Below are 27,579 nucleotides of genomic sequence, written 5' to 3' on the forward strand. Positions count from 1 at the left end.
TGGCTGTGACAATATATATTTGATTGCACAAAGATACCTGTATATAAAAAAAAAAAAAAAAAAAAAAAATAAAAAAAAAAAAAAATATAAATTATAAATTTCGTATATCTTTTTAACAAGTTATATTAATTTCATAATATTATAAATATATTAATAGAAGAGGAAGTAGTGCATTGATAAAAATTTATAGAGAATGCTTACATACTGACATATATGAGCATTCTTTATTTAGTATTATAGTATATCAAAAGTTTTATATACTGAAAAAGTCTAATCAATTTTATATATTTATCAAAGATTACACGTATGAATATTTTAATGAACGGAATTTTTTTTAATAATAAATCCATATTGCTTTATACCATATATACTGAAGTTTTTTTCGTAATTACTATACTTCACTTTTTCATACGTGTATAAGCGAGTAAATATTATATACGAGCAGGAGACAAGAGGAATTATAAAATGTTTTACCAGAAGACAAGAAGAAGATATACTAAATCCATTGTAATCCGAATATTTCTCAATTACAATTGGATAACATTTCTGCAAAAACGGCTTGTTAAATACATGATTCTTACTAATCAATCTTTTTTTTAAGCACATAAAAAGTATTAAATCTATAAATAATATCTAAACTTTGTACATTGCAACCTGTTCCATAGAGATATATACCAGGTACTATCTAAGAATACTAAAGCTTTTCATTATTTGAAAAGTATATATAATATGAATTAATAATTAGCACTCTGCTGGAAGCATTGTTTGCAAGTTATCTTAGATTTACATTTAATTCCATAAATATTTTTTTTTTCTTTTTTTCTTTCTTTTTTATTATTATTATTATTATTATTATTATTATTTATTTATTTTTTTTTAAATGTAAAAGTCATTAAAATTTATAAAAATTGCCGTATATGGAAGAAAATATTAAAATATCAATAATTCTCCCAAATATTATGTTTAAAGTAGCTTCCTCCATACAATTGTGAACTGAGTTTAGTGGAATTATAAAATTGTATTTATAACTAAGTATTGGAAGGACTAATATTTTTTTCTTTTTTAAAAGCAAATGACAATAATAGTCTTCATTGTCTTTATATATACTACTATATAAACTTTAAAGTACTATTACTGCTTTTTATTTATCTACTAATAGCTTTAGTTTGTTGGGCTTTGTACATTTTTAAAACCTTTTTACTAGGAATTAAAGACTGACTTAGTCCTGGTCTTTTTTTACGTTTATTCGTATGATTGTTCTCTTGATCGACATCATTTTCATCATTTATGGAAAGTTGACCATTATATTGAGTTTGACAAATAATTGTTTCTTGCGGAGCTCGTATGGCTTCCAACTCAGCCGCTGTTCTATGCAAGTCTGAGTCGTGGGCAAAAGTACAATTATGACCAAATCGACATCTACCTTTCCTATAGTTCCAACAAATTTTTCTACCATTTATCATTTTAGTATCATCTAATGTTGGAGTCATTTTTACATGTTTCTCAAGTATAGCACTTTTAGCTTTTTCAGCTTCAACAAATGGATTAGAGAAGACGGAAGTTTTCAAGGTGGGTGTGCCATTAAAATCAGGTGTAGGTAATGGAAGTTTTTCTTTGGAAGCAGTTTCAGTTTGTGTGTCATCATTATTTTCACCAGGTTCATCATCTTCCTCATCTTCTTCCTCTTCCCCCTTGAAACTAAGAGTTTAGCAATATCAGATTACAAAGAACCAGTTCAATTGAAGAGTACGCACGGACTGATTACAAAAATACGCACTAAAACATATCTTTATATTTAATCCTATCGGGATACAAATAATAACTTCCATTTATTAATTATATATTATAATAATCCTTTATATATACTTTATATTTTAGAAATATTATTACTAAAATAAAACACCAATAGAAAGGGGGAAAAAAAAAAGAAAAAAAAAAAAAAAAAAAAAAAAACATTTCAAATATAATTGAAGGATAAACATGCAACGAAATATATAATTAATTATAACTCATGAAAATTAAGAGAATAACTTTTATATAGATGGAAAATAAATTTGCTGCGAAGATACATGTATCAAGAGTTATTAATCTAAAACAAACAGATCTGAAAATAAATATAAAAATTCATCATTACATTTTTATGCAAATTCATTATCAAATAAGATAATTCAGATGACGTTCAATATCGGAGCATACTTCGAAGTATGCGTATATATGTTCTTCAAACAATAGCAACAAGTTTTTAATATCATGAATATAATGATTTTGTCAACAAATTCCATACTGATATATATGACTGATTAGAGGTTAGCTGAAAGAGGAAATAAACAATTCAGCATAAATGTATCATTTTAATTTGAACTTACCTGTTATCAGCATCATCCGATACGTCATCACCATCACTGTCTGAACCCGACGAAGTTCCGTAATCCGCAACTAAGGAAGCCATCGTTCTAACCAATTAATTAACAGTGCACTCTACAAACACTAATCTAAATGTGACCATTGTGAATTGTTGTGCTCTTCTCGAATATCAAAAAGGTGTGGCAACAATGGTAAGACGAAATAACGGATGTTGGTGGTGCCGCCATTATTGTTTTATTTGTACCGGGAAATTTAAAAATTTGTAACTTAACATCACTTGCCTTAAACATTTATTTTATATTCAGTTACTAATGTATTTTTCATAAATTACAAATCGCTCACATAATACCAGCTTCGCTTAACTTAACGCTACATACAGAGTCCATTTTAATTTGAAAACTTTTCCAAATAGTAATTTTTCTGTAATCATTATTTAACTTTTCTACCAATAATCTTGTATTGGGTATGTGTAACCAATATTTTCCTAATGTTGGATTTACTAATGTTTGTGTTCCTTTCGTTGCAGACTCACTGCTTTTATCGTTCGATAACGTCCACTGAGTTATTAAATTTACTATAATAATAGGTATATAAAATTCATTTGCTAGAAATCGACATAGATTTGATAAGCGATTTAAAGTAAAATTGATATCTGGTTCTTTAGAAAATTTAAAAATTATTCCTGGTAAAGAGTCAATGATTAATGCTCTAGTACGTATACCATTCTCTTGTTTTAAAATACTTATCATATGTTGTAGAATACTAAGTAATTTATTAGGATCTCGTGCCAAAGTAATTCTTATCTGTTCCATTGCTTTGTTCATTTCCTATAAATATATTTTAATTTCATAGATAATTATCACTTCATCAAAATATTAAACGTTACCTCTTCATTATTCGTTTTATGCTTCAATATTGTTTCTACTCTGGAGGCAAAAAAATCTCCTTTGGTATCGATGTACCTCACAAGATTATTAGGCAATAATGCAATATTACTTGCAATCGTTAAACACAATTGTGTTTTTCCAGAGGAAGATACACCGCATATTTCATATATTTGACCAGGATTTAAACCACCTCCCAGTAAATCATCCAAACTGCAGTATTAATTAATGGAAAAATGTCTTTGTTCTTTCACATATGTCATAATGAAAAAAAAAACATTAAAAAAAAAAAAAAAGAAAAAAAAAAAGAAAAAAAGAAAAAAAAAAGAAAACAAATACCTTTTTATTTTGGTGCAGATTACATTTGATTGTTCTAATTTCCACAAATTTGAAGGTTTCTTCACGACCCCACCAAATTTCTCTGTAAGATTTTTCTTAATATCCATCACTTCCTATATAAAATTCTAATTATGAAAATCTATTATAAAACAAGAGATCTTTATAATGATATATAACACTTTAAACAAACCTTAAACGAAAGATCTGTTGCGATTCTCAATTTATCTTGATCTTCGAGTATAAAATCAATAACGGTGAATATTTTTTTCTCACGTAATCGCTCTATCGCACATTCCGATAATTTAGAATGCATATTAGAATTTAACTTCTCCATTCCATAATCGTAATTTAATGAACAAAATAAAGAAATAAATGATATATATGAATAAAACGGGGTAATATTTTCTTCACTTTTTGTCTTCGAAAATTTCAAATCGTTATCACACGTACTACGTAGATCAATGTAAATATAAGGTAACTATCCAAAGTAGATGATGCGCCGTATTAAGTACTCGAAATGACCTCAGGCGTCATTCTGGTGGTCGCGCGTGGAGCACGCGGTTGCCCTCATGAAGAAAGAGTTGAGACAATGGAATCATTTGAAGAGAGAAGAGGATACATCGTGGTACGATTATTTCGTCGGGATTAACACTCCTCACATTCACACGTATATTTGTGCTCTTCTTGTTTTTCACACATTTTTTTTTCGCGTAACAACCTTAGGTCACTTTGAAGATGAAGTCTCATTTTAACGGTTTCTTCCGACGCATTCCCGATCGAATATTTCAATGCCGTACGTCGAAGATACGCGTACTACTACGTATTTTTCCTTTACACCAAAGTTATATACGCCACGCATGCACATGGTCGGAGATAGGCAATCGCGTGCACGTGCTTTCGAACAGAAAAGATTTCGAAGGTGGGATGAGCTCCAAGTATCGCCGGAACACGGGATGAGATGATAAGAAGTGAGTACAAACTTCATTTTATTGCATCCACATTATCTTCAATGAAAGTATAAATTTACTTATGATAATGCAATAAACGATTCGTTCAATATTTCTATGGAAGTTTTACAATCAAAATGGTATTATTTATATAATCGATCATAATTTTAATTATCATGCTGAGAATCTTAAAAAGGTAATGCATACGCGATATTACAGCCAATTATACTTACGATTCTAAAATGTTAGCTTGTATGGTCATGGATCTATATAATGCTATATTAGGATTATTAAAGAACAGAAAGCCTTTTTAGATCAATTATAGTACATATATATATATATATATATATATATATATATATATAATATGTATATATATATACGTATATATGTGTATGTATATATGTATATACACACACACACACCACACGTGTTTGCATTAGAAAAGTTATAATACAAAGATCGTATAAATAAAATGTGATCTCGAAAATTTTTCGTAGAAACGCATGCAAAAATAATAGTTCAATAAAAAAAATAGTATGAATATGTAGGAAATATTAATACACAAGACGAATAATGGTTGCTGATTTGATTAAAGCTTGAAATACTGGTAGTTCCAACATTTTAACGGGTAGCCAATCGTGAGCTTCCATTGACGCCACGTTGCCAAGCGTTTCCTTCGTTTCAACCAATCAGCGAGGTCGAGGTGCATGATAGCGCCATCCAACCGTGGCTTCTATAAGCGATCATGAGCAAGCTGCTCTTGATCCGGCCCCGACCGAAATTTTGTCGGGAGCCGTCGCCATGTTTAGAAGTGTCTGCGTCCTTGAGCGAGTCGAGCGAAAATGTTCTGTAAAATATTAGATATAGCTCATGTAGCGTATATTACGTGAAGTACCTAATTACAATTTAACGCTCGCCGATCACGGGTGTGACAATTATTTTCGTGGATGGCTCACCTACGTTGCAGAATTTTGTGATTACATTATGGTAAGTCCGCCCTCGTATCGGAGCAACGCCAACATGGCGGACGAAAAATTTCTTTTGTATCGCCGCGAGGCTCCACTGACGCAATTGTAAGAAAAAATATATCTCTGTTAACGGTACGGTTAAAAAAATGAAAAATAATGTATTTCTTAACTTAATTGTTCATTAGCAACTAGAAAACAGATATTTAGAAATTTTTTATAATGAAAATCTTAATTTATTCGTCGGAAGAACACTCGTACGCCCCAAACGTTTATCGTGCCGAGTCTCGCGTATTCTTAACTTTCTTTCGATATTCGAAATGACAACGCTATTTTCGACGACCAGTTGGTCGGTGAGACATTCACCGTCTTCGTGATACCGTAATTTTCAATGTACGCGCACTTCTGCGCAGTACTAACGTTTTATAAATTACATTGAGCCTCTATGAATGAATACATAACGAAATTTTGATTTCGGCGCTTTTTTCACAAATCAATTAACATTCCTACTTGACCATACTCTTATCCTATTTTCAGAACAAAGATCGTATCTAAGTATACGTTTGTTAAAAGAGAAAAAATGCTACATTATGCCATTTAATACTTTTTATACTCATCAAATACTCACGAGATAATTAAATACGTTGACATTCCGTCCGTGATTTTATTTGTGTTGTGAATGTTTTGATAGAAGTGATTTAGATTGGTTCAAATAACATTCGTAAATGTTTTGTTTATGTCCTTTTTATGCTCATATGTGTATATAATATAATATATATATATATATATATATATAATATATATATATTATATATATATATAAAAGTTATTAAATAGGTCTCTTATATTTTAGTAAAGTTAATGTTTTTTGTTTTAATTCATCTAATAAAAATAATATTGTTATCTGTATACAAATCTCATGTATTATGTAGTACGTTTATTGTAATTAGTTCATTCTATTTTTAATTTTATACAAATATTAATACTATACTTTTTATAATTTCTTATTTTAAAACTTGGAATATATCAATATTTTTATAGTAGCAAATTTCCTTTTTTTTTTTTTTTTTTTTTTTTTTTTTTTTTTTTTTTTTTTTTTTTTTTTTTTTTTTTTTTATTTATTTTTTTATTTTTTTTTTATTTTTTTTTTATTCTTGTTATGTGTAACTTAAATTCAATTAGATAAGTTTTCTACAATATAATTTAATAATTCTTATAGTGTCACATGTAATGAGTGATAAGCAAAGTGCACCTATTTTGCCGCCCCTTTCCGGGGGTGGAGGAAATAATGGGGGAAACAATGGCGGTGCAACTCAACAAACTGTCAGTCTCCAGCAGGTTCTGGCTACAGCCCAAGGACTCAATGTACTCACCACAGGTGGTGGGCAGCAGTTTGTTATTACTTCACAAGTTCCCGGCCTTACACAGGTAATTGTGAATAAGAAATGAAAGAAATAATAATAAAATATTAACTTATTGGCATGAGGTTTTTTCTATCTTGTAAAATGATATGTAATTTTTCTTAAAATTTTACTTAATTTCTATATATTTGACAAAATTCATTGTATTAGCTATTAATAATCGGGACATTATATTTTTCTATAGGTTGTTACAAGTAGTGCCACAACCAGTACAAATGTTCAGCAAGTTGGTGTTACAAGGATTGTTAATATTAGTAACACACCACCGCGTGTTAGCACTGTGGGAGTCCCAGGTGCAAGTGGTTCACCTCTTACATCACCTTCTCGTCAAACTCCAACTAAAGTTGTATTGGCAACTTCCCCTAAACTCGTACGGACTTCTATGGGAAACATGTTTATTGCGCCTACTTCTCAAGTTTCAATGCAATCACCACCAGCAAGGAAAAGATTAAAACTTACAGAAAATACAGAAAAAGTAACTGCCACTGCTGCAGATGATGCTATGGGTTATAGAAGACGTATTATGGAACATAAAATGAAAAGAATGAGAGCGATAAGAGAAAAATATGCTGAGAATGCTTCAGAGTTATTCTTTCTTCATGCTGGTGGCAATATGATGGATTTTCAAGCTTGGAGAAAACGGCCACCTACACCACAGTATTTACATTTTTTAAGGCAACATAGATTAGATACGGAAGACAATAATGAAGATTTATCAGTTCCATTGCCATCAATACCAGAAATTTCATTACCTCCGGTTACATCTGCCTCAACTACAGTTCCTACGAACCAGAGTGCAGAAGTGAAGATTTCTGGAGTTGGCGTGACTCCAGTTGCAGTATCTACAACTTTACCTGCTGCTGTAGCTCAACTTAGTCAACAAGGTAGTGAATATTTCATGTGTTTAATTATGCAATTCTTATTATTAACTATAGTTATGAAATGATAATTAGTTGACTTTTCCTATATAAGTGCACACAAAATTATAAGCATTTGTACACATCCTTTATTCCAGTATCAACTCTCTTATATAATGTTTATTTCGCATGTCACGAAGTATTACCTCACTGATAACCTCCGGTATTATAATAAATATTTTGCATATTTATTTAACATTCGTTAAAACATAAAAAATGGTGGCATTTCCAAGACAAGTTTTATTGAAGTACATAAATCAAAGTCATTGGTCCATTTTCATAACATTCCTTAGTTTATATTAGATATATTATGGAAAATAATTTAGTCAAAGCAGATAGCATTTAGTACATGTATCATGATACAATAAAAAATCATTTGCGCAATAGGACAAGTACCAGGTAGGCCTCAAGGGGGCCGCCATGGCATGGTGTTTGCCTTCCGAGCAGCAATACAGTCTTCACCAGTCACCGTTCACCCTCCACCTACTTCTACTCTAGCACCCACGCTCATTATAGGTGATTACTTGTAGGCCTGTCATTTGATGTTTAGAATATTTCATAAAATTTACTTTGAGGAGGTCAATTGTGTTTTAATTTAATAAAATCATCAAACGAACCTTGATTTCCATTATGTTAAAATAATATTTAAATGTCTTTTTGTTTGTATGTGCTTTTTATTCTGTTAATTATTTCCAAGGTGCTAGTTATGTTGCGGGTGGTGGATACAATTATTGCATATATTTGAGGTAATATATGTATCACTATGAAATTTACTAAAGTATAAAATATTACTTGTGTATTTCTCATTTTATTTTAATTTATAGCTATCAGGAATATAAGTATTTGAAATTATATTATATTATCCCTGACAAAGTTCTTATTTGCTGCATGATTATTATAATTATATTTTATTTAAATTACACAATGGGAAAGGGCACTGTCAATGTTATCAACCATATATAATTTGATAATTTACATTGATTCTTATCATTTTATACGATTTGAATGCTGAAATTTGAAGTTGTATGTTTAAGAAACAAAGTTTCTTCATCTTTTTCTTTTCACCTGTATTATTTACGTTGCTGTTATAGAGAACTCTATTTTTATTTTTTTTTTTTTTTTTTTTTTTTTTTTTTTTTTTTTTTTTATATTCTAAATTATGTATAATAATTATTTTATCTTCATTATTATTATATATAATATGATAATTCCACGCCCGACGACTGTTTTAATAAATAATACGTTTAAATGGTTACTCGGCGTGGTAAAACAATACAAAGCAATTGTAAGGTTGTTTAGATAATTTACTCAACCAAAGGGCGCTTTGTTACAACAGCAACAAATTATATTAATTTATTATTTTCTTGTAACTTATTCATGAGAAATATTCATTTCTGTTATTTCAGGTGGAACTCCAATAGTTCCAGAAATACCAAAACACACAACTCCCGCAAGTCCAGTTACCGAGAAAACATCTATCACTCAAGTCGTAACAAAAGCTCCTAGTCCTTCTAGAAGTACTTCACAACCTGTTGTTAAGCTTGTGAAATTACCTACTACTTCTGTAGTTTCAAATGATATTACAAATAATCAAGAACAAATTGTAGAGAAGGCAAAACAAGTAAGTTATTATTTGAATGATTGTTTATAAATTCAACAACAATTGGAACACATTTTTATATGTATACATATTATATATATTATATTTCATTTAATTTATAGGAAGCATACGTAATGCAAAGGATTGCAGAGTTACAACGTGAAGGATTATGGTCCGAAAGAAGATTGCCAAAGGTACAGGAGCCTGCAAGAACAAAGGCTCATTGGGATTACTTATTGGAAGAAATGGTTTGGCTAGCTGCCGATTTTGCGCAAGAACGAAAATGGAAGAAAGCCGCCGCGAAAAAATGTGCGCGTATGGTTCAAAAACATTTTCAAGAAAAAGCTATACAAGCTCAAAAGGCTGAAAAATCTCAAGAACTTAGGCTCAAGAAAATTGCTAGTTTTGTTGCAAAAGAAATTAAAACTTTTTGGGCAAATGTAGAGAAGGTAATAATAAAATTAACAATTTTATGATTAATTCTTTTTAAAAATTTTTAACGATGACAAGCGCGCGCATATACTGTCACCCCATACTAATAAGCCGACAGTTTCAATATACATTTGTTGAGATTGTGTGCTCGTTGTGGGAACAGCAAAGTCGGCATATTGTGTATGACTGTATTAATTATTTCTATACCGTCAAAGAATATTGATGCTGGACAATTATTCTTTACACAAGTATATTGGGCTATTTGATTAGTCAACTTCGTTAAGGAAACTTTCGTCCATGATGTTTTTCTTTATAGCTGGTGGAGTACAAGCAACAAACAAGATTAGAAGAAAAAAGAAAAAAAGCATTAGACCAGCATTTAAATTTCATTGTAGGACAAACAGAAAAATATTCAACGTGGTTAACTGAAGGTCTTAATAAGACAGATGGCTCACAAAGTATCCCAGCTTCGATAAATAGTTCACGTATTTCCTCGCCAGTACCGATTGGAAAATCTCACTCTGATGGTAAATCGGAATTAATTTATTGCTAATAACATATTCTTATATCCGTTTGATGTCATAATTGTATAATTATTGACACTAAAATACATAAAAAAAAAGAAATTCTATTTCCATTGCAGAAGACTTTCAACCAAATCAAAGTTCGGATGATGATGAAGAGACCATAGCTAAAGCTGAAGAAGAGATGAAATCGACGGTAGATCAAAAAGAGGAAGTAGAATTATTGAAAAAAGAATCGGAAATGCCTTTAGAAGATCTTTTGAAAGATCTACCGCCAAATTATTTGGAAGAAAGAAATAAAAGTTTATCGCCTAGTGAAAAAGAAGTTGAGGAAGCTGTGCGTCTTTTTTGTCTTTTAAGATCGATTGTTAACAAACCGAAATAATATAATTTCTATTATAGGAAATTGAAAAAACTTCTGACGGAGATACTGATTTTGTTGCTGCATCTGATGAGTCTTCTGACGAAGAAGATACCATAATGGAACAGGAAAAATTGGAGGAAAATACAGATCACAAACAGGAGTTGGATGACCTTAAGGTTTACTATCGCATGATTTAAAAAAAAAAAAAAAAAAAAAAAAATTAAAGATTTTATTTTTATTAAACTGTATATATATACATATATATATATAAATTTGTAGGCAGAGAATGAAATGTCCATTGACGAACTTATGGCTAAATATGGTAATATGTCGAACGTATCAATGGATGTGGATGAAGATGATGCTCAAGGTAACTTTCTATGATTTTAATTTTCTCATTCAGTATTATATCTTTTGAATTTTTTTTTTTTTTTTTTCTTTTTTTTTCTTTTTTTTCTTTTTTTTTAATCGATGAGGATAATTATACCAATCCTGATGGTGAGAGCTATGGTACTCATACTCAATCCTATTTTTTTTGATGTAATTCGAGGCATTTGTCTGAGATTAATTACAAATTAAAAATAATACGTTGATATTCAACATAATTGAAGTATAATATTTTTAATAAATTTGTATGTATAACCTTTCTAGATTCTGATAAAGAAGAAGATCAAGAAAAAGTACAGGAAAATGAAGAGCAAGCGAGTAGTAGTGAGAGCGAAAGTGATGAAAGTGATGAAGCTGGAGAAGATTCGCAAATTCATAGTGATACAGAAACAGATGTAGGCCTAAAATCTTTGCTTGAAGATCCATCTACTGAAAAATCGTGTGATAATAAGGTTATTATTCATATATTTTAATCTTGTCTAGTTAATAATAAATTATTTTTATACGTCATATTTAATTTTAGATGTCAGAAGCAGATCATGTAGATGCCCACAATGAAATGGATAATGTTGCAGCTTTAGCAGAAAGCATACAACCCAAGGGAAATACTTTACTTACTACTTGTGTAAGTAATTTGTTATGTTATATTTAATATGTTACTAATGAGTTAACATAGTATAATACAAATAAAGTATCATTACTACCCTTTCAATCCAAGGTGATGTGGCATCTTTGTTGCACATAGACCATTTCTGGAAGGGTAAAGTATATAGGTGACTTTGTTCTCATTCAGTAATTTCATACATTGATTTACTCTAAAGGATAGTCACGACACTTATTTTTTTTTTTACAACGCGGTTTTATTTATTTATTATTATTATTATTATTATTATTATTATTATTATTATTATTATTATAATTATTATTTACATATTTTTTTATATTTTTTTAACACATAGGTACTTATAAATATTTCATGTTTATAGGTTGTTACAAAAATCCCGTTTCTTCTAAAACATTCACTTCGGGAATATCAACACATCGGATTGGATTGGCTTGTAACTATGTACGACAGGAAGTTGAATGGTATTTTAGCCGATGAAATGGGTTTGGGAAAAACTATACAAACTATTGCATTATTGGCACATTTGGCTTGTGAAAAGGGTAACTGGGGTCCCCATCTTATAATAGTACCAACATCTGTAATGCTTAATTGGGAAATGGAATGTAAAAAATGGTGTCCAGGATTTAAGATATTAACGTACTATGGTACACAAAAGGAGAGAAAGCAAAAAAGAACGGGTAATGATGAAGAATTTATACAAACATTAATAATATTGTATTATACAAGTAGAAATATTATAGATTTTATTTGTGAAATTATATCCCAGGGTGGACGAAACCGAACGCTTTTCACATATGCATTACATCTTATAAACTTGTCATACAAGATCATCAAAGTTTTAGAAGAAAAAAATGGAAGTACCTTATTTTAGATGAAGCTCAAAATATAAAGAATTTCAAGTCACAAAGATGGCAATTATTATTAAATTTTCAAACGCAACGGTGAATATTAAAGTAGAGAATAAATATGTTCTTATGTTTAAATTGAATTAATCCAAGTACATTGGGATATATCTTTGTATTTGATTTTAGGCGATTATTACTAACGGGAACGCCTCTTCAAAATAATTTAATGGAGTTATGGTCCTTGATGCATTTTTTAATGCCAAATGTGTTTCAATCTCATAGAGAATTTAAGGAATGGTTCAGTAATCCAGTTACAGGAATGATTGAAGGAAATAGCGAGTACAACGAGAATATTATTCGTCGTCTGCACAAGGTCTGTACGTACTATTTTTGCACTTGTCTGTTTATACAAAAATTTCGCTACCGACAACAGACACGTGATATTTTGTAACGTTGTGTGTTTTTTTTCTTAAAAATAGCGAGATATTAAACAAGTTCTCCATTAAAACTCGCGTGTCAAAAGTGGTTTATTTATATGGCATACGTATCCTGTCTGGAGAAACAATACTTTAACATTTATAACTTGTACATTTCACGTATATGTATATATATATATATATATATATATATATATATATATACTTTTTTTTTTTTTTTTTCTAGTTTTGCTCGTACGAATTTATTGCTCATGTATTTTCGATTTTTTTTTTTTTTTTAGGTACTGAGACCGTTTCTTTTAAGAAGATTAAAAACTGAAGTAGAAAAACAATTGCCAAAGAAGTACGAGCATGTTGTCATGTGTCGATTGTCAAAAAGGCAGAGATACTTGTACGACGATTTCATGTCTAGGGCCAAGTAGGTAGCTTATTTTAATCATTTGATAATGATATTTTCATTCTCAAAACATAATATAAATACTTTACGTAATAAGTAACACTGATCAATTTAAATTTATGTCGGAAGGACGAAGGAAACTTTGGCTAGTGGAAATCTGTTAAGTGTTATCAACGTATTGATGCAATTGCGCAAAGTTTGCAATCATCCAAACTTGTTCGAAGTCCGACCTACAGTCTCGCCGTTTCAAATGGAAGCAATAGAATTTATTACAGCTTCGTTAGTATGGAATGCCCTTGATTATGATCCATTTAAAGTAAATACTTATATTAGTATAATCGTACATATACAAATTAAAAAAAAAGAATTCTACAGTTCTGTTATATATTTTACAGCATGTTGACCTGTCCACATTAAATCTTTTATTGCTCGACCTGGAATTTACGTTGGCAGCATTTGGAGCACATCGAATAAAACGCTTACAAACTCCTACAAAACTGATAGAAGAAATAGATAGTCAATCGGATCCACCCCCTAGATGTCCTTCTGGAAAAATTAAAATCAATGTCAGATTGTCGAATCAAGTTAAACAGTCATCAACTGCACAAGCAGCCCAAACTAAAGTTAAAAATTTAGCTGGTATACTTCCAACACCAAGAGTAGGCACGTCACCATTGATAAAATCTTTGAATAATCAAAGTACTCCAAGTCAAGGTAAATTTGTTGTAGCGTTTATATGGCTTTATATAAATATTGTGTTTGTAAAGAAGTTAAAAAAAAAGTAAATTCTTCATTTAAGGAGTAACATTGCGAGTCGCAGGTGGTCAACAACTGCAAGGATATTCTGTTCAGTTGGTTCAACATCAAGGCAGTGTAAAAGGTATAGATAATCGAACATTTTAAATATTTTTGTGCATCGTCGATCGATGATTGTATGTTACATTGTCAATCATGTTTGCAACGGTGCTAGAATAATTTCTCGGGCCAGCTTGTTTATAATCTCCCTATTTATAAGCATTCTAGAACCCAGAATACAATAATATTGGTATTATTAGCTTTGTTTAAATTTTCTACATGAGTCCCATGTATCTAATAGCTATCCCTGTTGGAACATTGGCACATAATTCACAAAGTACAACGATTACATCAACAACAGCATCTATGAATGCACAAAGGATTACAGTTGGGAATGCAAATATTCGTGATGGACTGCAAAGGTTGGCTACACAGACAGTTACAGTCAAACAAGGTGATTCCGTCCAGAGAATACCAGTACCCGGTTTTGCACAGCTGGTTCAAACCTCTACTGGTAGACATATCATTTTGACTTCAAATCAACAAAATACTAACACAGGTTTGTCAAAAGAGTGATCATCTCCCACTGACAATCACATAATTTCGGAAACGCGCATGATAATGTGAAATAACTTTGCATGATATGTGTCTTCGTTGGTTTCATTAAAAATTCATTTTATTTCATTGCAATATTTATGATTTATAAACGCCGCATATTTTTATACTGTCAGCTAATGATATAGTTATACTTTATCAATATATCGATAAAAAAATGTTATTTTATTTCAGTTTCATTCCCCGTAATGACGCCGAGTGGACAACGATTAACAGTTCTATCTAAATCTCTAATGGGCCTATCTACTTCTGCGACCACAGTAAATAAAGTCGTTGGAGGAGTCGTTACAACTACGAGCGGTACTAGTGGAAGACCAGTAATGAGAGTACCACCTTTGAATGTTGCTGCATCTCAAGGACAGTCGACTGCTGGTAACGGACAAACTACCCATCAACAAACATTGCGCTGTGGTATTATCACGAGGCACGCGCAAAAAGAATCTGAAAAGGCACAAGCAAAAGAACAGCCTAAATCAGAATTTCATTTGGTAAATCTTCGTACGATATTATTACATCTATTCGAATGTAATTTATGAATTATTTTATTTTATTTCATTTAACAGCCACAATTGGAAGAAGAACGAAAGCAAAGAAGACAGGCGAAACTTCGTTTATTGGCAAACATTAATGAAAGGCGATGCGCAGCCTGTCCTTTATACGGTGAAGATTTATTTACCGCGTTGAGAATTGGGAAACCATCTACAGCCTGTCGTTGGCACAACGGTCTTGTACATTGTGAAACAGCAAAGATACCTATTCGTACGCGGAAGCAATTTTTCTCCTGTACAGAAGCATTAGCAGAAGCAATTCGAAGTACAGAGCAAATTGTTGAAGAACTTATAGAAATTTTTGAAAGGCAAGCATTTATGGATATTTGAATGAAATCATAGGCATATAAATAATTTTTTTTTTTTTTTTTTTTTTTTTTTTTCTATATTAAAGGTTCGTTGTTTACGTTCCTGCTGTACGTGCACCAGTACCGCGCTTCCACGTTTCTCATCCACCACCGCATAAGCTTTGGAGTCAGCGTCGTATGCAGATAGAGTTACAACACGATTTGTCACCAAAAATGCAATTATTTCATCCGGTGACCAGTTCGATGATGACCCAATTCCCTGAGCCTAGATTAATACAATATGATTGTGGAAAATTACAATCGTTGGATCTTCTCCTTAGAAAATTAAAGTCTGAAAATCACAGAGTCCTCATTTTCACTCAAATGACTAGGATGTTAGATGTATTGGAAGCTTTTCTCAATTTCCACGGTCATATATACTTGCGTTTAGACGGCACTACTAGAGTAGATCAACGGCAGGTATGTTCGATTATTTATGTAATTGGTCAATTGGTTTTTCAATCTTGTCTCATTATGTAAAATTATTTCGTGCAGGTTCTAATGGAAAGGTTTAACGGCGACAAACGAATATTTTGTTTTATACTATCAACAAGATCCGGTGGTGTAGGTGTAAATTTAACAGGAGCAGATACGGTTATATTTTATGATAGTGACTGGAATCCGACGATGGATGCTCAAGCACAAGATAGATGCCATAGAATAGGTCAAACGCGCGACGTACATATCTACAGGTAAATTTGATATTATTATTAATCGAATTGTTATAAAGATAAATATTAAAATAATAAAAAATAACGGTGTTTTGTGTTGTTTATTATCAGATTGGTAAGTGAAAAAACTGTAGAGGAAAATATTTTGAAAAAAGCGAATCAAAAACGATTACTTGGGGATCTTGCTATCGAAGGTGGAAACTTTACAACAGCTTACTTTAAGAGTGTAAGAAATCTGTCATTATGAACTCATAAAAATATCAATCATTTTTAGCAGGTCCTAATCTTTGTGTATTTTACAGTCTACTATTCAAGATCTCTTTAACATCGATCACTCTGAAAATGATGCGTCTACCAGAATGGCAGAAGTACTCGAACAGAAAGATCGAGAAAAATCTATGAATAAGGATTCTTCGATTGCACAAGTACCCAGCTTATCTCAGCATGTTGAAGATAAAATGGCAATGGGCGCTCTTGAAAGTGCTCTTGCCGCTGCTGAGGAAGATCTTGACGTTCAAGCAGCTAAAACAGCAAAGGCTGAGGCAGTTGCGGATTTAGCAGAGTTTGATGAGAATATACCTTTTGACGATGCTGATAAAGAAGATACGCAATTCAGCAAAGCAGAACAAGAAGTACAGAATTTAGTGTCTCAGGTAAATAAATTCATAAATAATCTCGTAATTCGATTCGTATACAGCTTATGCAAAAAAAAAAAAAAAAAAAAAAAAAAAGAAAAAAAAAAGAAAAAAAAAGAAAAAAAAAAAGAAAAAAAAAAGAAAAGAAAAAAGGAGAAGTGAAGTTGAAGTTCTTCTTAAATCAAAATTCATCGAGTATTTTCGTGTTTAGTTAACACCAATTGAACGATACGCGATGAAGTTCGTGGAAGAATCCGAAGGAGCGTTTTCAGCCGCACAATTGGCAGCTGCCGAACGCGAACTCGAAGAACAAAAGAAAGAATGGGAAATGGATCGTTTGCGTGCGCTTCGTGAAGAAGAGGAAAGACGGATGCGACTGGCTGATGACGATGAGAAACCCCTGACCTTTGGACGTGAGGACGCGCAGAATCAGGTTAATAGTGCTAATAATTCAAAGAAATTAGTTAATAAGAAAGTTCCGCAAGGTAGGAGGAGGAGGAGAGGTTCGCGTAAACGAAATAGTAGAAGTACTCGAGAATCTTCTGAGAGCGAAACAGAAACTACGACAGAATCTGATTCGGATTCTCAGGAGGAAGATGTTGTAGAGGATAGTCTCGATGAGGAATCCAGTCATACGGAAAGTCAAAGTCAAGGTGACGAAGAGGACGAAGAGGAGGAGACTGATAATCGAAACGATTCAGAACGAGGATCTTATCCTAAACGTAATAATCGTTCGAATAAACCATGCGATCAGAATCATTTTGATTTAAACAGTCCGCGAACTAGATCTAGGGGGAACGTAAAGATTAATTTATGGACTCTCGACGTAAGTCCGATTCTTCCTGGGATTAAACCAAAATGTCGAGGTAGACCTAGAAAAAGAAATAAGCTTGATCTTAAAAAGAATGTGACCACCTCTGCTTCCTCTTTGTCACAGATTAAAAGTGATTTGAATACGATTAAAAAATCAAATGATTCTGATGAAGATCAGGATAGAGTGAAAGCGACTAAGTCTATCGAGGAGAGTTATAAAAAGACTACGTTGAATTGTCAAGATAATTCTTCGAATTTATCATGTCAATTGCAGCAGGATGAAAATTCATTGAAATTTCAAGATAAAGAGTTGTTGTCGGAAACTGAAATATGCATTCGATCGGAACATTCAAAATCGGCGTCTATTTCAAATAACGAAGAAACAACTTTGCAGATGTATGAATGTAGTGTGGTTGTCGAGAAATGTTTTAATTCAAAAATGACGAAGGCACTCGCAAATAATGAAACCATCGACGAAGAAATTTCTTCCATTCGGTCCTCGTCATTAATAATGAAGAAACATTCTGACAATATAACTGAAGTTAAATTAGAATCGTGTGATAATTCGATTAGTACGGATGATAAAAAAAATTCGGAAGCTTCCAAAATGGATTCTACGTCGGAGGAAAAGAATTCTTCTTCATTGATTGAAATTGATAAGTCGTCCGATTATATCATGTTACATAGGCAAGATAAATTAGAGATTAAGGATCCCACTAACGAATCTACTACTCAGTCTATTGAAAATATAGAAGAAAATGTGATTTTAAATAATATAAAACGAACCGTAGAATCCAATGAGCCAGTAATTTCTAAAGCTATAGCGGAAGAAATGATTGATAAATCAAATTGTTCCATATTATCGGAATCCAATTCTTCATCGTTATATTCGAGCAATGATGATAAATCGACGTGTCCAACGCCTAACTCTGTTACGAAATCTACATTATTTCCATATTCATTTTCTTCGTACGATGAGAATGTACAAAATGAAAATAGAACTGATCCTGTGACCGTAGATAATGAAGGTAAAAATGATTCTCATATCTATTCAAAGGAATCTAATTCGTCTTTACCGGATGAGCATAGAAGTGTCGATTCAGATGCAACGTTTCGAAGTATCGATAATTCAATGGAAACCGAAGATTTGGTGAATGAATCTGTTACAGAGAATTCTGTGATATCAATTGATTCTAGTCAAAAATTTAACGTCGAGATCGTGAAGAATCAGGAAACTGAAGATGACGATCACCTAGAATTGTCTTCTACTGTTAGTACGTTAGACGATTCCCTTCCGACGAATGAAACAAACGAAGTAACCAATGAATTGTCCAATAAAGAAACAAACTTCGAAAAATCGGATATTATACCTAAGAAAATAAATTTAGAATCATACAAAGAGTGCTCAAATACCGAATTTAAATCTAAACCATGGAAATCAGGAGATATATCTAATAATACTCCAGGAGTAACCACGCGCAGTGCAAAAGCCGTAATGTTATTAGAAAATTCTATCAACAGTCTTGACTCGGAAGTAACATCCAATACATCGAGTATAAAACTCGAGGAAATTTCATCGTATGATAAAAAGAATACGAAACAAGAAATTAGTCGTACCGTCTCTGTTTCTAACTCTCAAATTCCAATTGCAAAAATAACTCTGTCTCGAATCTCTGATAGTTATTGTTCGCAGTCTATTTCGGATTGCAGTAGAATCACGAGATCTTCTGCCAATCAATTAATGTCTTTGTCGGCGATAGAAAATTCGAATTTGCAAAAGTCTCATAGACGTCGACCGGGGACACCATCGTCAGATTTAAAATCAATTAGGCCGATCACTAGATCTACCGCGATTAATTCACCGACTAGAAACGAGGAGCAAACTGGTAATAAAGCTTATGAGAAACCAACAACGCGTAGCTCGAAATCGTCCCTGGACAATAATGGCTTTTTAAATCCTGTAGTGTTTCGAAGAAGTAGATCCATACCACCTATGAAATCAACCGCAGAGAGCAACGAATTATCGTCTACTGCACAAATTAAAACCGTTCAAAAGAAAGTAGTTGGTAGTAGTGAAAGTGCGAGTGGTAATCATAAGCATCGACCGGGTACACCTGTGCCTACTATCGAAAAAGTATCCAGGGTGACTCGTTCTGGACAGGTCGGCATATTAAACTGCTTAAAAACACCTTCCACCTCAGCACCCGTATTAAGAGGTAGCAGACACATTCGAAAAACGGAAACATCGTTGTCGATGAAAGGAGTAGCCTCGGAGGAGCAGAAAACGTGCGAGCACAATCTAAGCACAGATACGAATGGTAATGCGCTCGCCGAAGAAACATTTTCACAGCAGAACGAGCAAATCAAGTTGACTTTCTCCTCCGAAAAACCTCAACGAACCGCCAAAGTCGTAGCCATTCTTACTCTCGATACGAGAAACAATCATATTTCGAAAACAATTAATAGCAAGAATACGAATTCTACGACGAGCGAATCGAAATTGTCGAAGAAACATTCCGACAACATTTCTGATTTGTCGAACAAGCATTGCGTGACACGATTATCGGATGTCTCTGTGAATTTGAAGAACGACATAAAACATGTTAGCGGATCGACGTCTCTTTCGCAAAAGGACGGGACGTCTAACGTGGGCAGTACTTATTTTAATTCTAACAAAACTGTAAACGCAAATGCATTAAAGAATAATGCGGAAAAAGTTTCTTTGAAATCGGCTGTGATCGCTTTAGTCGATATAGACAACAATGAGTCCGATTACGATACGTCGACGGAATCCTCGAGAAGGACAAGGAAAAAAATGAAACGTACGCGTTTGACCTCCCTGACTAAGACCGCCCCTGCAGAAGGTAAAATTGGAGAGACTTTTGACAACGAGGAGATACAAATTCAGCCATCGAAGAAATCCATTCGATTGCAGTCTCCTAATCCTCCCCCTCTTACCTCTAAACAAGAGGTGACAATGGATAAGTTCAGCGGTAGTACTATATCGTCTTGAGTCTCGCTGGAATTTTATTATTGCTGTAACATTTAGCAGTGCATTTTTTGTATATATGTTAGTCCACATAAAATCTGCCGTACGCAAATTAAAAATGCCTTTCGAATGGCACAGAAAAAATATCGGTGGCGTTACAAGTACGAGAAAGGTCAAGCTCTGTTCTTCTCTTCTTCTTCTTCTCCTACTACACTACTACTACTACTACTACTACTACTCTACTACACCTTCTTCGGTCTTTCTTTGTTTCGAATATAGTTCTTGTATATATATATATGTATATTGAAAGTATATAAGATGTTCTTTTTTTTTTTTTTTCTTTCTTCTTTTATATCTACTTGAGGGCACACATGTAATATTTTCTAGTATTGTAAATTGTGCCCTGCATTGTAAAGATTCAAAAAAAAACGTTCGTACGGTGGCATTGTAATTTATACATTGATAATGTTTAAGTGGAATATTCAGGAAACAAAACACACACGAAAACATACACACACATAACACAATTGTATTATATTAGTTATATATATATATATTAGACACAGTAAAAGCTGGTTGTGTCGTGTAGCTTTTAGATTGAACGGCGTTCGGGACACACAAAAGCCCATGAAAAAGAAAAGAAAAAAAAAAAAATCAAGGTGTGTCGAATCTAAACGCAATGAGAAAGAGTTTAGAGGTCATGATTATTAAGGAAAACGCGCCGTACTTCTGCTCTCGTAAAAAAGAAATATACCTTGCGCCACACATAAATCGGCAAGGTGTGATGACCTGATTATATCTTAGCTGTAAGACTATTCGTTCATCAATATGCCCTTTTCTCCTCCAGTGTAATACTTAAGTTGCGTGCCTGTTTTTTGTATGATCGAGTGAGTCCGAGAAAGGAAAATAAACAAAGTATTCCTTACTACGAAATAAAAAGCTAACAAAATGTGTTTTCTTATTTCTTGGTGCGTTTCCAAGTCTGTTCGATCAAAGGTTCAGTTCCGTTTTGGTGTCAAACTTGCTCTCAGTGTGCTTGTTTATATAATATATTTCAAAGTAAATTGTCTTTTTCTCTCTCTCTCTCTCTCTCTCTCTCTATATATATATATATATGTATATGTATATGTACATATATATATATATATATATGTATGTATATATATCGCGCGCGCGCTTTCTCTCTATCTTTATCTCTTTCTCTCTATTTTTTACTCTCCTTCACTTTCTCTCTTTATCTCTTTTTCTCCAGCTCTCTACGAAAACGTCTTCTTCTCTTGCATTCTCGTTAATGTCGGTTTGGTGTGGCAAGGCTGTCATGACCGCACATTTAAAAGGCAAAGAAAAGATATTTGTTATTATTTTTAGATGGTAGCATGCATAGAAAGAGCTCCAATATGATAGTTTAGAAAAATGGCACCAAAACACTGCCTTTGCCATTCCAAACTTGGAGTCACCCAAGATATAAGCAGGCACATTGACAAGCGTACGGGTTGAACTAGATTCTCACGTTAAAATATTTCTTTAAAGAGATGATATTCTTTCTTTGATATAGAAGAGGAACAAGCCTTTGAGCGAATTACATATCCAAGCTTCCTTTTTCTTCTTCCTAGATTTTATTGAAATTCATTTTTTCTTTTTTACTTTTATATTTAAATAGAAGGAAAGAGAAAGTTTAGTTTTGCGTACGCTCTTATTTAAAAAAAATATTCGTGATAGTTAGAACAAAAGATGTATGTAATAAAAAGCAAAATACATATAATCAGGAAGTTTTATAAGGTAAGGTAAGTGCGCAGAGAGAAAGATATATATATATATTTATATGTATATATATATTCGTCATATCTACAGATTTATCTAACATTATTTTCCAATGAAGAATTATGCATCACAGTTGATTTGATGATTATGCTTTCCTGTCTTACAGATATGGTTGTCAGACGACACAATGGAGCCAATGCCGGTTAGTAAACAAATATATTAGTATTAATCTGTATCTCATGTCACGTTACGATAATACGTTTGTTTTATTATTACTTATTTGAGTAATAATACTTATAAACCGGGGGTTGAAACAGTTTCTTAAATAACTGTTTTAAAATATTATTATATCGGTTCTGATTAAAACAGTTATGCGGAACGAAAAAATGTTATATTTTAGAAGAAAAATAAAAACCGATACAAGAAAATATGTATTAATATATTAAGTTCTGATATAAAATCAAAACCGATTTGGTTTAGGAATCATTATATCCATAACAGTTATAACATTTTTTCGGTTCTCATAATTATTTTAAGAACCGAAACCAATGTCATAACTGTTCTCAATCTCTACTTATAACAGATGTGGTGTCCACCAACTCCTCCTACTACAGACAATGACGTCTACATCGATTATTCATTGGGATTTTTGTATGAAAATACACCAATGTCAGAGGCACAATTACCTCCTATCTATGTTAAGAAAGAACAAAAACGAAGTAGAACTGACGCTGGAATAAATGAACGAGATGGTAAGAATATTAATATAATTTCCATTCTTAAAAATATTTGCGAACGTAACGTCAAAGATAAATATTGTTAACGCTAATAAATCATTCATTTAGGACGACGTCCAGTCAAGATGCGACATAAAGAGGAGTCAGTCTATGCACCTCGATCTCTGTTTGATAGGCCTTCCCCAGCCATGATGAAAATTCGTCGAGATATGAAGCTTCACAAATATCGTGAAATTGTAAGACCTACTATACCAATGCCTGGTATAAAACCATCCCACATGGCAAAAAATTCTGTAGAACAAGAACAGCATATATTGGATTGGATGATACACGAAGATTGGGCATTGCTGCAAGCGATTCAAGTATATCAAGGGTTGCCTCTTAATTTGATGATATTGTCCCCTGGACATACACCAAATTGGGATTTGGTTGCTGATATCGTTAATAACACTTCACGAATATATAGATCACCTAAACAATGTAAAAATCGATACGAATCCGTGATTGTTCCTAGAGAGGAAGGAAAGCTTCTTTATGATACGACGCCAAAGAAACAAAAGAAACAAAAAGGCGTTTATAAAATACCTCAAGTTTCGGAGGTAAATTTCGGTTATCTCCGTGATATGACAAAACGATTATTTTATTATTTTATTATATTCTATATATTTTGCTTTACAGCAACAAAGTAAAACTAATAGACCAATGCGAACATCTCAGTTATACAATCAAGATAAAAATCATTCGTTTACAATGATGTGTTGCCAGAGATTCGAAACTATTAAATCTGTTTCCAATAAAAGAACACCTACCGTTAAACCTCTATTAGTGAATCCTTTGATGAAGAATCCTACGAATGCAGCAGTTCTAGCTGAATGTCACATTCAATATGACAATCCACTAGCACCGATAGAAGTTGCTACTAGAAGAGCTGATAGAATAGCAAAGGAAAAATTAAAGCACGCTGTTAGTATCTTCAATTTTATTTGATTTATTTTAATATTTTATTTAATATAACAAATTATCATTAACACGTTATTTAGGTTTTAACTGCGGAACAACAGCAGCAAGTGGCAGCACGTTTGCTACAACAACAGCAACAACAGCAACAGCAGGCGCAACAGCAACAGCAAGTCCAACAACAACAGGCGCAACAGCAACAACAGCAAATTAAATTACAACAGCAACAGCAACAGCAGCAGCAACAACAACAACAGCAACAACAACAACAACAATCGCAACAGACAATATCGAATGCTGCACCACCTCAAGTGCATCAATTGGCACAAGTTGTGACTACTGTAACAACGAATGCTTTAACGTCTATAAAAACGGTAACGACTATGAGCAGTGTCACAACTTGTGCCACGACGATGGTCACTACAACTGTTAAAACGCGACAAGGTGGAACGTTAACTATGCAAGACGTAAGAGCAACTCCAACTGTCGTTAGCGTATCTAATCTTCAAGCAGCTCAAAGGTTAGCTACGGCTGGCTTAGTATCAGCCGCTCAGAGTTCTACAGGTGTGACGGCACAAAAAGGAATAGTCGGTGTTACAGTTGCCACGGCATCTGGCAGTAAAACACTGACAGCTGCTCAACTTCAATATTATCGTCAACAACAAGTTCTTTTGAGACAGCAACAATTGAAGGTATTGCAGGCACAAGCAGTCGGCGGTCAGAAAGTTTCAGTCGCCGTTTCTGCCGCTGCAGCACAGCAGAGAGCAACATTAATGAAACAAGGTATCGCTGCCGCGACTGCTGCTCAAAGCAATGTTGGAAAGCAAACTGTAGCAAGAGCAGTTTCGGAAACTGAAATGGCAGCTTTACTAAAAAGACAGGCCTTACAGCAACAGGCTAAAGCGGTAGCTCAAGTTCAAGTACCTACTCAATCGGGGCTTACACCGGCGCAAATATTTGCGCAAACTGGATTGCAAGTTCAGCAAACGGGTACATCAGCTAGCGGTGCACCGGTAGCTACTTTGGTAAAAGCAGCTAATGTGACCGGTGTTAGAGCTGCTACACCGCAGCAAATTCGACAGCTGGCTCTTCATCCTCAAATTATCGCTCAGAGAAAATTGCCAGCTCAAAAAGTTGCGCAATTGGCTCAAGTCACTGCTAAAGGTGGAGTACAAACGCAACTGATAGTTCAACAAAAGTCTTTACCAACTACCATGACGATGCAGCAAATACAACAAGTAATGAAACACGTCCAGCCGTCCGCCATGCAACAATTTACACATGTACGTTCGTTAATCTCTCCATTCAATAATATATCGTTGATTCGCAATAACGAAATATTTGAGTTTTATTGTTGAATTATAGGTATCGACGGGGCAAACTGTTTCACAGCCAGGTCAAGTAGTTTTAGCAAAGTCTCCTTTGCAAACTCGAGTTATACCAGTAGCTCCAGCTGCCTTGAAGCAAACAATTCAAGTAGTAACTGCCAGCAACGCACAGTTAAGGCAAGCAGCACCGGTTCAAGGAAAACCAGTTGTTACGACAGCAAGGGGAAGTCCAGGTTCCAGTCAAGTTAGACTTCAAACTATTGCACATCCTGTTCATCCGCAACAAGTACAACAGCAACAGCAGCAACAGCAACAGCAACAGCAACAACAACCACAACAGACACAGGATACTCAACCGAAATAACATGGCTGGTAAATATAAATTTTTATATGTTTGTGGCGAGAAGTTGTATATGTTCGAATTGTTAAACTTTATAGTAGAACTTAAGTTCGATTGTTTATTCAATATTTACTATAATTCGCGAATCAAAAACACATTCCACGCTGAACTGCAAATATGTTGCTTTATGATTTGTCGATTTTCCTACACAATGAATTTATCCGTGGATACACAAGCGAACGTCGATTATGTATGTGAATATTAGTTAATAAGTGATTTGAAAGATTTGTAGATGGTAATGAATTGATTTCTACGAGAATAGTGCATAGATTTGACTGTAAATTGTACATTAAAATTATTCGTTTTAATTCTTTTATGTTATATTAGTTTTGATTTAATATAATTAAGAAAAAAATATAAAATTTAATTTCTATTTTGCTTTGAAACATTACAAAGGCGCATAAATGTGTATGATATAAATATTTTGTTTGTTAGATTAATCATCTATAGAACCTCAAGATTATTTCGACGAATTATGGTAATAAATGATTCTGTATACATAAGTGCTTCCGATTTCTCTATCATATAATAACGTAAATTGTAAATTGAATTGTTCACATTCTTGTGCAATGTTGTTTAATTTGCCGTTATATATGTAAAAAGCGTTTCCTGAAATATTATTTACGATAATATATTAATTTTGGCGTTACTAACCGACACTTCATTTTGTTATCTTTTTAGAACAGACATTTACGTTTGCTGTCATTCAGTAAAGGTTTTATTGTGTATTATTATTAGCGTTTTATCCGTAGTAAATATTTTTGTAATTTGTACAACATTGTGTGTACATTGTTAAAAAAAAAAAAAAAAAAAAAAAAAAAGAAAAATAAGGTATAAGCCATGACAATGAGTTTTACTAAAAATTGTGGCAACAAACGTAATACTGGACAAAAGTGGTGATGGATATGGATAATTATAAGTGTCTAACAATAAAATATCGTGGTCTTTTGTTGCCGACGTTGATTAAAATCAGAAATCTTGTCGCATGATTATACATATATATTGTTAATTATTAATATTTTTATCTCTGATTTGCTGTACAATAATATGCCATTATATAAACTCGATAAGAAAGAAAGCAAAATTTCTTAAAGTCATAAAGAAAAGAAAACGGCCATACGAGTTATAAGGTCAAAATGAATGTGGTCAAAAGTCATTTTATAACGCGACCCTAGTGAGATAAACAATTTTCTATGTTATATCGCATATAAAGGATCGCGTGATGCTTTCTAAGCATACAACCTGAAATCAGAATACGCTTAATTCACGAATACGCGTAAAATGAGAAAAAGTTAAGAAAAAAAGAAAAAAAAAAAAGATAACGTACATTTACTGCGTCTGTACATGGATCAGTTACCTATAGGATTTAAGACTTAAGTATGTCGCTCGCGATGATGCGATGTTTGTACTAGAATCGTCGTAGAATTGAATAAGATTGTAACAATAATATATATGTACATGTATGTATAATTATTGTATTATAGTAATTAAAATAAAATTCTCATAAGTAAGCCGACAGGTTGGGGATTAAA

The 27,579-nt window shown here is 32.8% G+C and overlaps 3 protein-coding genes and 1 non-coding gene across 16 annotated transcripts; 2 read left to right on the forward strand and 2 right to left on the reverse strand.

Moving 5' to 3' along the window:
• Positions 1-1,145: 1,145 nt before the first annotated feature.
• Positions 1,146-2,449, reverse strand: LOC124953867. Its single transcript, XM_047505869.1, has 2 exons — positions 2,367-2,449; positions 1,146-1,698 (listed from the first exon to the last, which is right to left on the reverse strand). Exons 1-2 carry the CDS (start codon positions 2,447-2,449, stop codon positions 1,146-1,148), a joined length of 636 nt encoding a protein of 211 aa, XP_047361825.1.
• Positions 1,247-5,894, reverse strand: LOC124953893 (DNA repair protein RAD51 homolog 4-like). 4 transcript variants are annotated; one of them, XM_047505922.1, is made up of 8 exons: positions 5,494-5,888; positions 5,156-5,384; positions 3,778-4,591; positions 3,588-3,700; positions 3,251-3,461; positions 2,707-3,191; positions 2,367-2,522; positions 1,247-1,698 (listed from the first exon to the last, which is right to left on the reverse strand). In XM_047505922.1, exons 3-7 carry the CDS (start codon positions 3,919-3,921, stop codon positions 2,462-2,464), a joined length of 1,014 nt encoding a protein of 337 aa, XP_047361878.1. In that variant the 5' UTR covers positions 3,922-4,591; positions 5,156-5,384; positions 5,494-5,888; the 3' UTR covers positions 1,247-1,698; positions 2,367-2,461. The 4 variants fall into 4 exon arrangements, with proteins under 4 accessions (XP_047361878.1, XP_047361877.1, XP_047361875.1 ...); XM_047505921.1 differs by lacking the exons at positions 5,156-5,384; positions 5,494-5,888 and adding an exon at positions 4,768-4,894; XM_047505920.1 differs by having other exon boundaries at positions 1,553-1,691; positions 3,778-5,384; positions 5,494-5,894.
• On the forward strand, positions 4,081-27,579 carry LOC124953889 (helicase domino). Of its 10 annotated transcripts, XM_047505909.1 has the most exons (35): positions 4,082-4,212; positions 4,311-4,555; positions 6,722-6,930; positions 7,108-7,807; positions 8,228-8,356; positions 9,247-9,461; positions 9,563-9,889; positions 10,189-10,399; positions 10,516-10,733; positions 10,799-10,936; positions 11,040-11,130; positions 11,412-11,599; positions 11,671-11,772; positions 12,134-12,449; positions 12,539-12,713; positions 12,804-12,990; positions 13,336-13,472; positions 13,581-13,767; positions 13,847-14,165; positions 14,251-14,331; positions 14,548-14,805; positions 15,036-15,349; positions 15,425-15,717; positions 15,804-16,176; positions 16,252-16,448; positions 16,539-16,653; positions 16,730-17,080; positions 17,274-17,495; positions 22,792-22,827; positions 23,209-23,377; positions 23,471-23,961; positions 24,041-24,325; positions 24,403-25,602; positions 25,685-26,019; positions 26,483-27,579. In XM_047505909.1, the coding sequence occupies exons 2-34, from the start codon at positions 4,546-4,548 to the stop codon at positions 26,009-26,011; spliced, it is 8,571 nt and encodes a 2,856-aa protein (XP_047361865.1). In that variant the 5' UTR covers positions 4,082-4,212; positions 4,311-4,545; the 3' UTR covers positions 26,012-26,019; positions 26,483-27,579. The 10 variants fall into 10 exon arrangements, with proteins under 10 accessions (XP_047361857.1, XP_047361861.1, XP_047361863.1 ...); XM_047505908.1 differs by having other exon boundaries at positions 25,685-27,579; XM_047505910.1 differs by lacking the exon at positions 8,228-8,356 and having other exon boundaries at positions 25,685-27,579.
• Positions 9,968-10,104, forward strand: LOC124953983. Its single transcript, XR_007102404.1, has one exon. It is a non-coding gene; the product is annotated as a small nucleolar RNA snoR639/H1 (small nucleolar RNA).

Source organism: Vespa velutina, chromosome 13 (genome assembly GCF_912470025.1).
Source record: "Vespa velutina chromosome 13, iVesVel2.1, whole genome shotgun sequence".
NCBI lineage: Eukaryota > Metazoa > Arthropoda > Insecta > Hymenoptera > Vespidae > Vespa > Vespa velutina.

Coding starts and splice junctions, on each gene's coding strand:
- LOC124953867 (XM_047505869.1), bottom strand. CDS start 2,449: ATGGCTTCCTTAGTTGCGGATTACGGAACTTCGTCGGGTTCAGACAGT. Junction 1,699..2,366: donor TCGGATGATGCTGATAACAG/GTAAGTTCAAAT, acceptor CTAAACTCTTAG/TTTCAAGGGGGAAGAGGAAG.
- LOC124953893 (XM_047505922.1), bottom strand. CDS start 3,921: ATGGAGAAGTTAAATTCTAATATGCATTCTAAATTATCGGAATGTGCG. Junction 3,192..3,250: donor ATAAAACGAATAATGAAGAG/GTAACGTTTAAT, acceptor ATATATTTATAG/GAAATGAACAAAGCAATGGA. Junction 2,523..2,706: donor TTAAGCGAAGCTGGTATTAT/GTGAGCGATTTG, acceptor ATATTCGAGAAG/AGCACAACAATTCACAATGG.
- LOC124953889 (XM_047505901.1), top strand. Junction 12,450..12,538: donor GAGAAAGCAAAAAAGAACGG/GTAATGATGAAG, acceptor ATTATATCCCAG/GGTGGACGAAACCGAACGCT. Junction 16,177..16,251: donor CTAGAGTAGATCAACGGCAG/GTATGTTCGATT, acceptor TATTTCGTGCAG/GTTCTAATGGAAAGGTTTAA.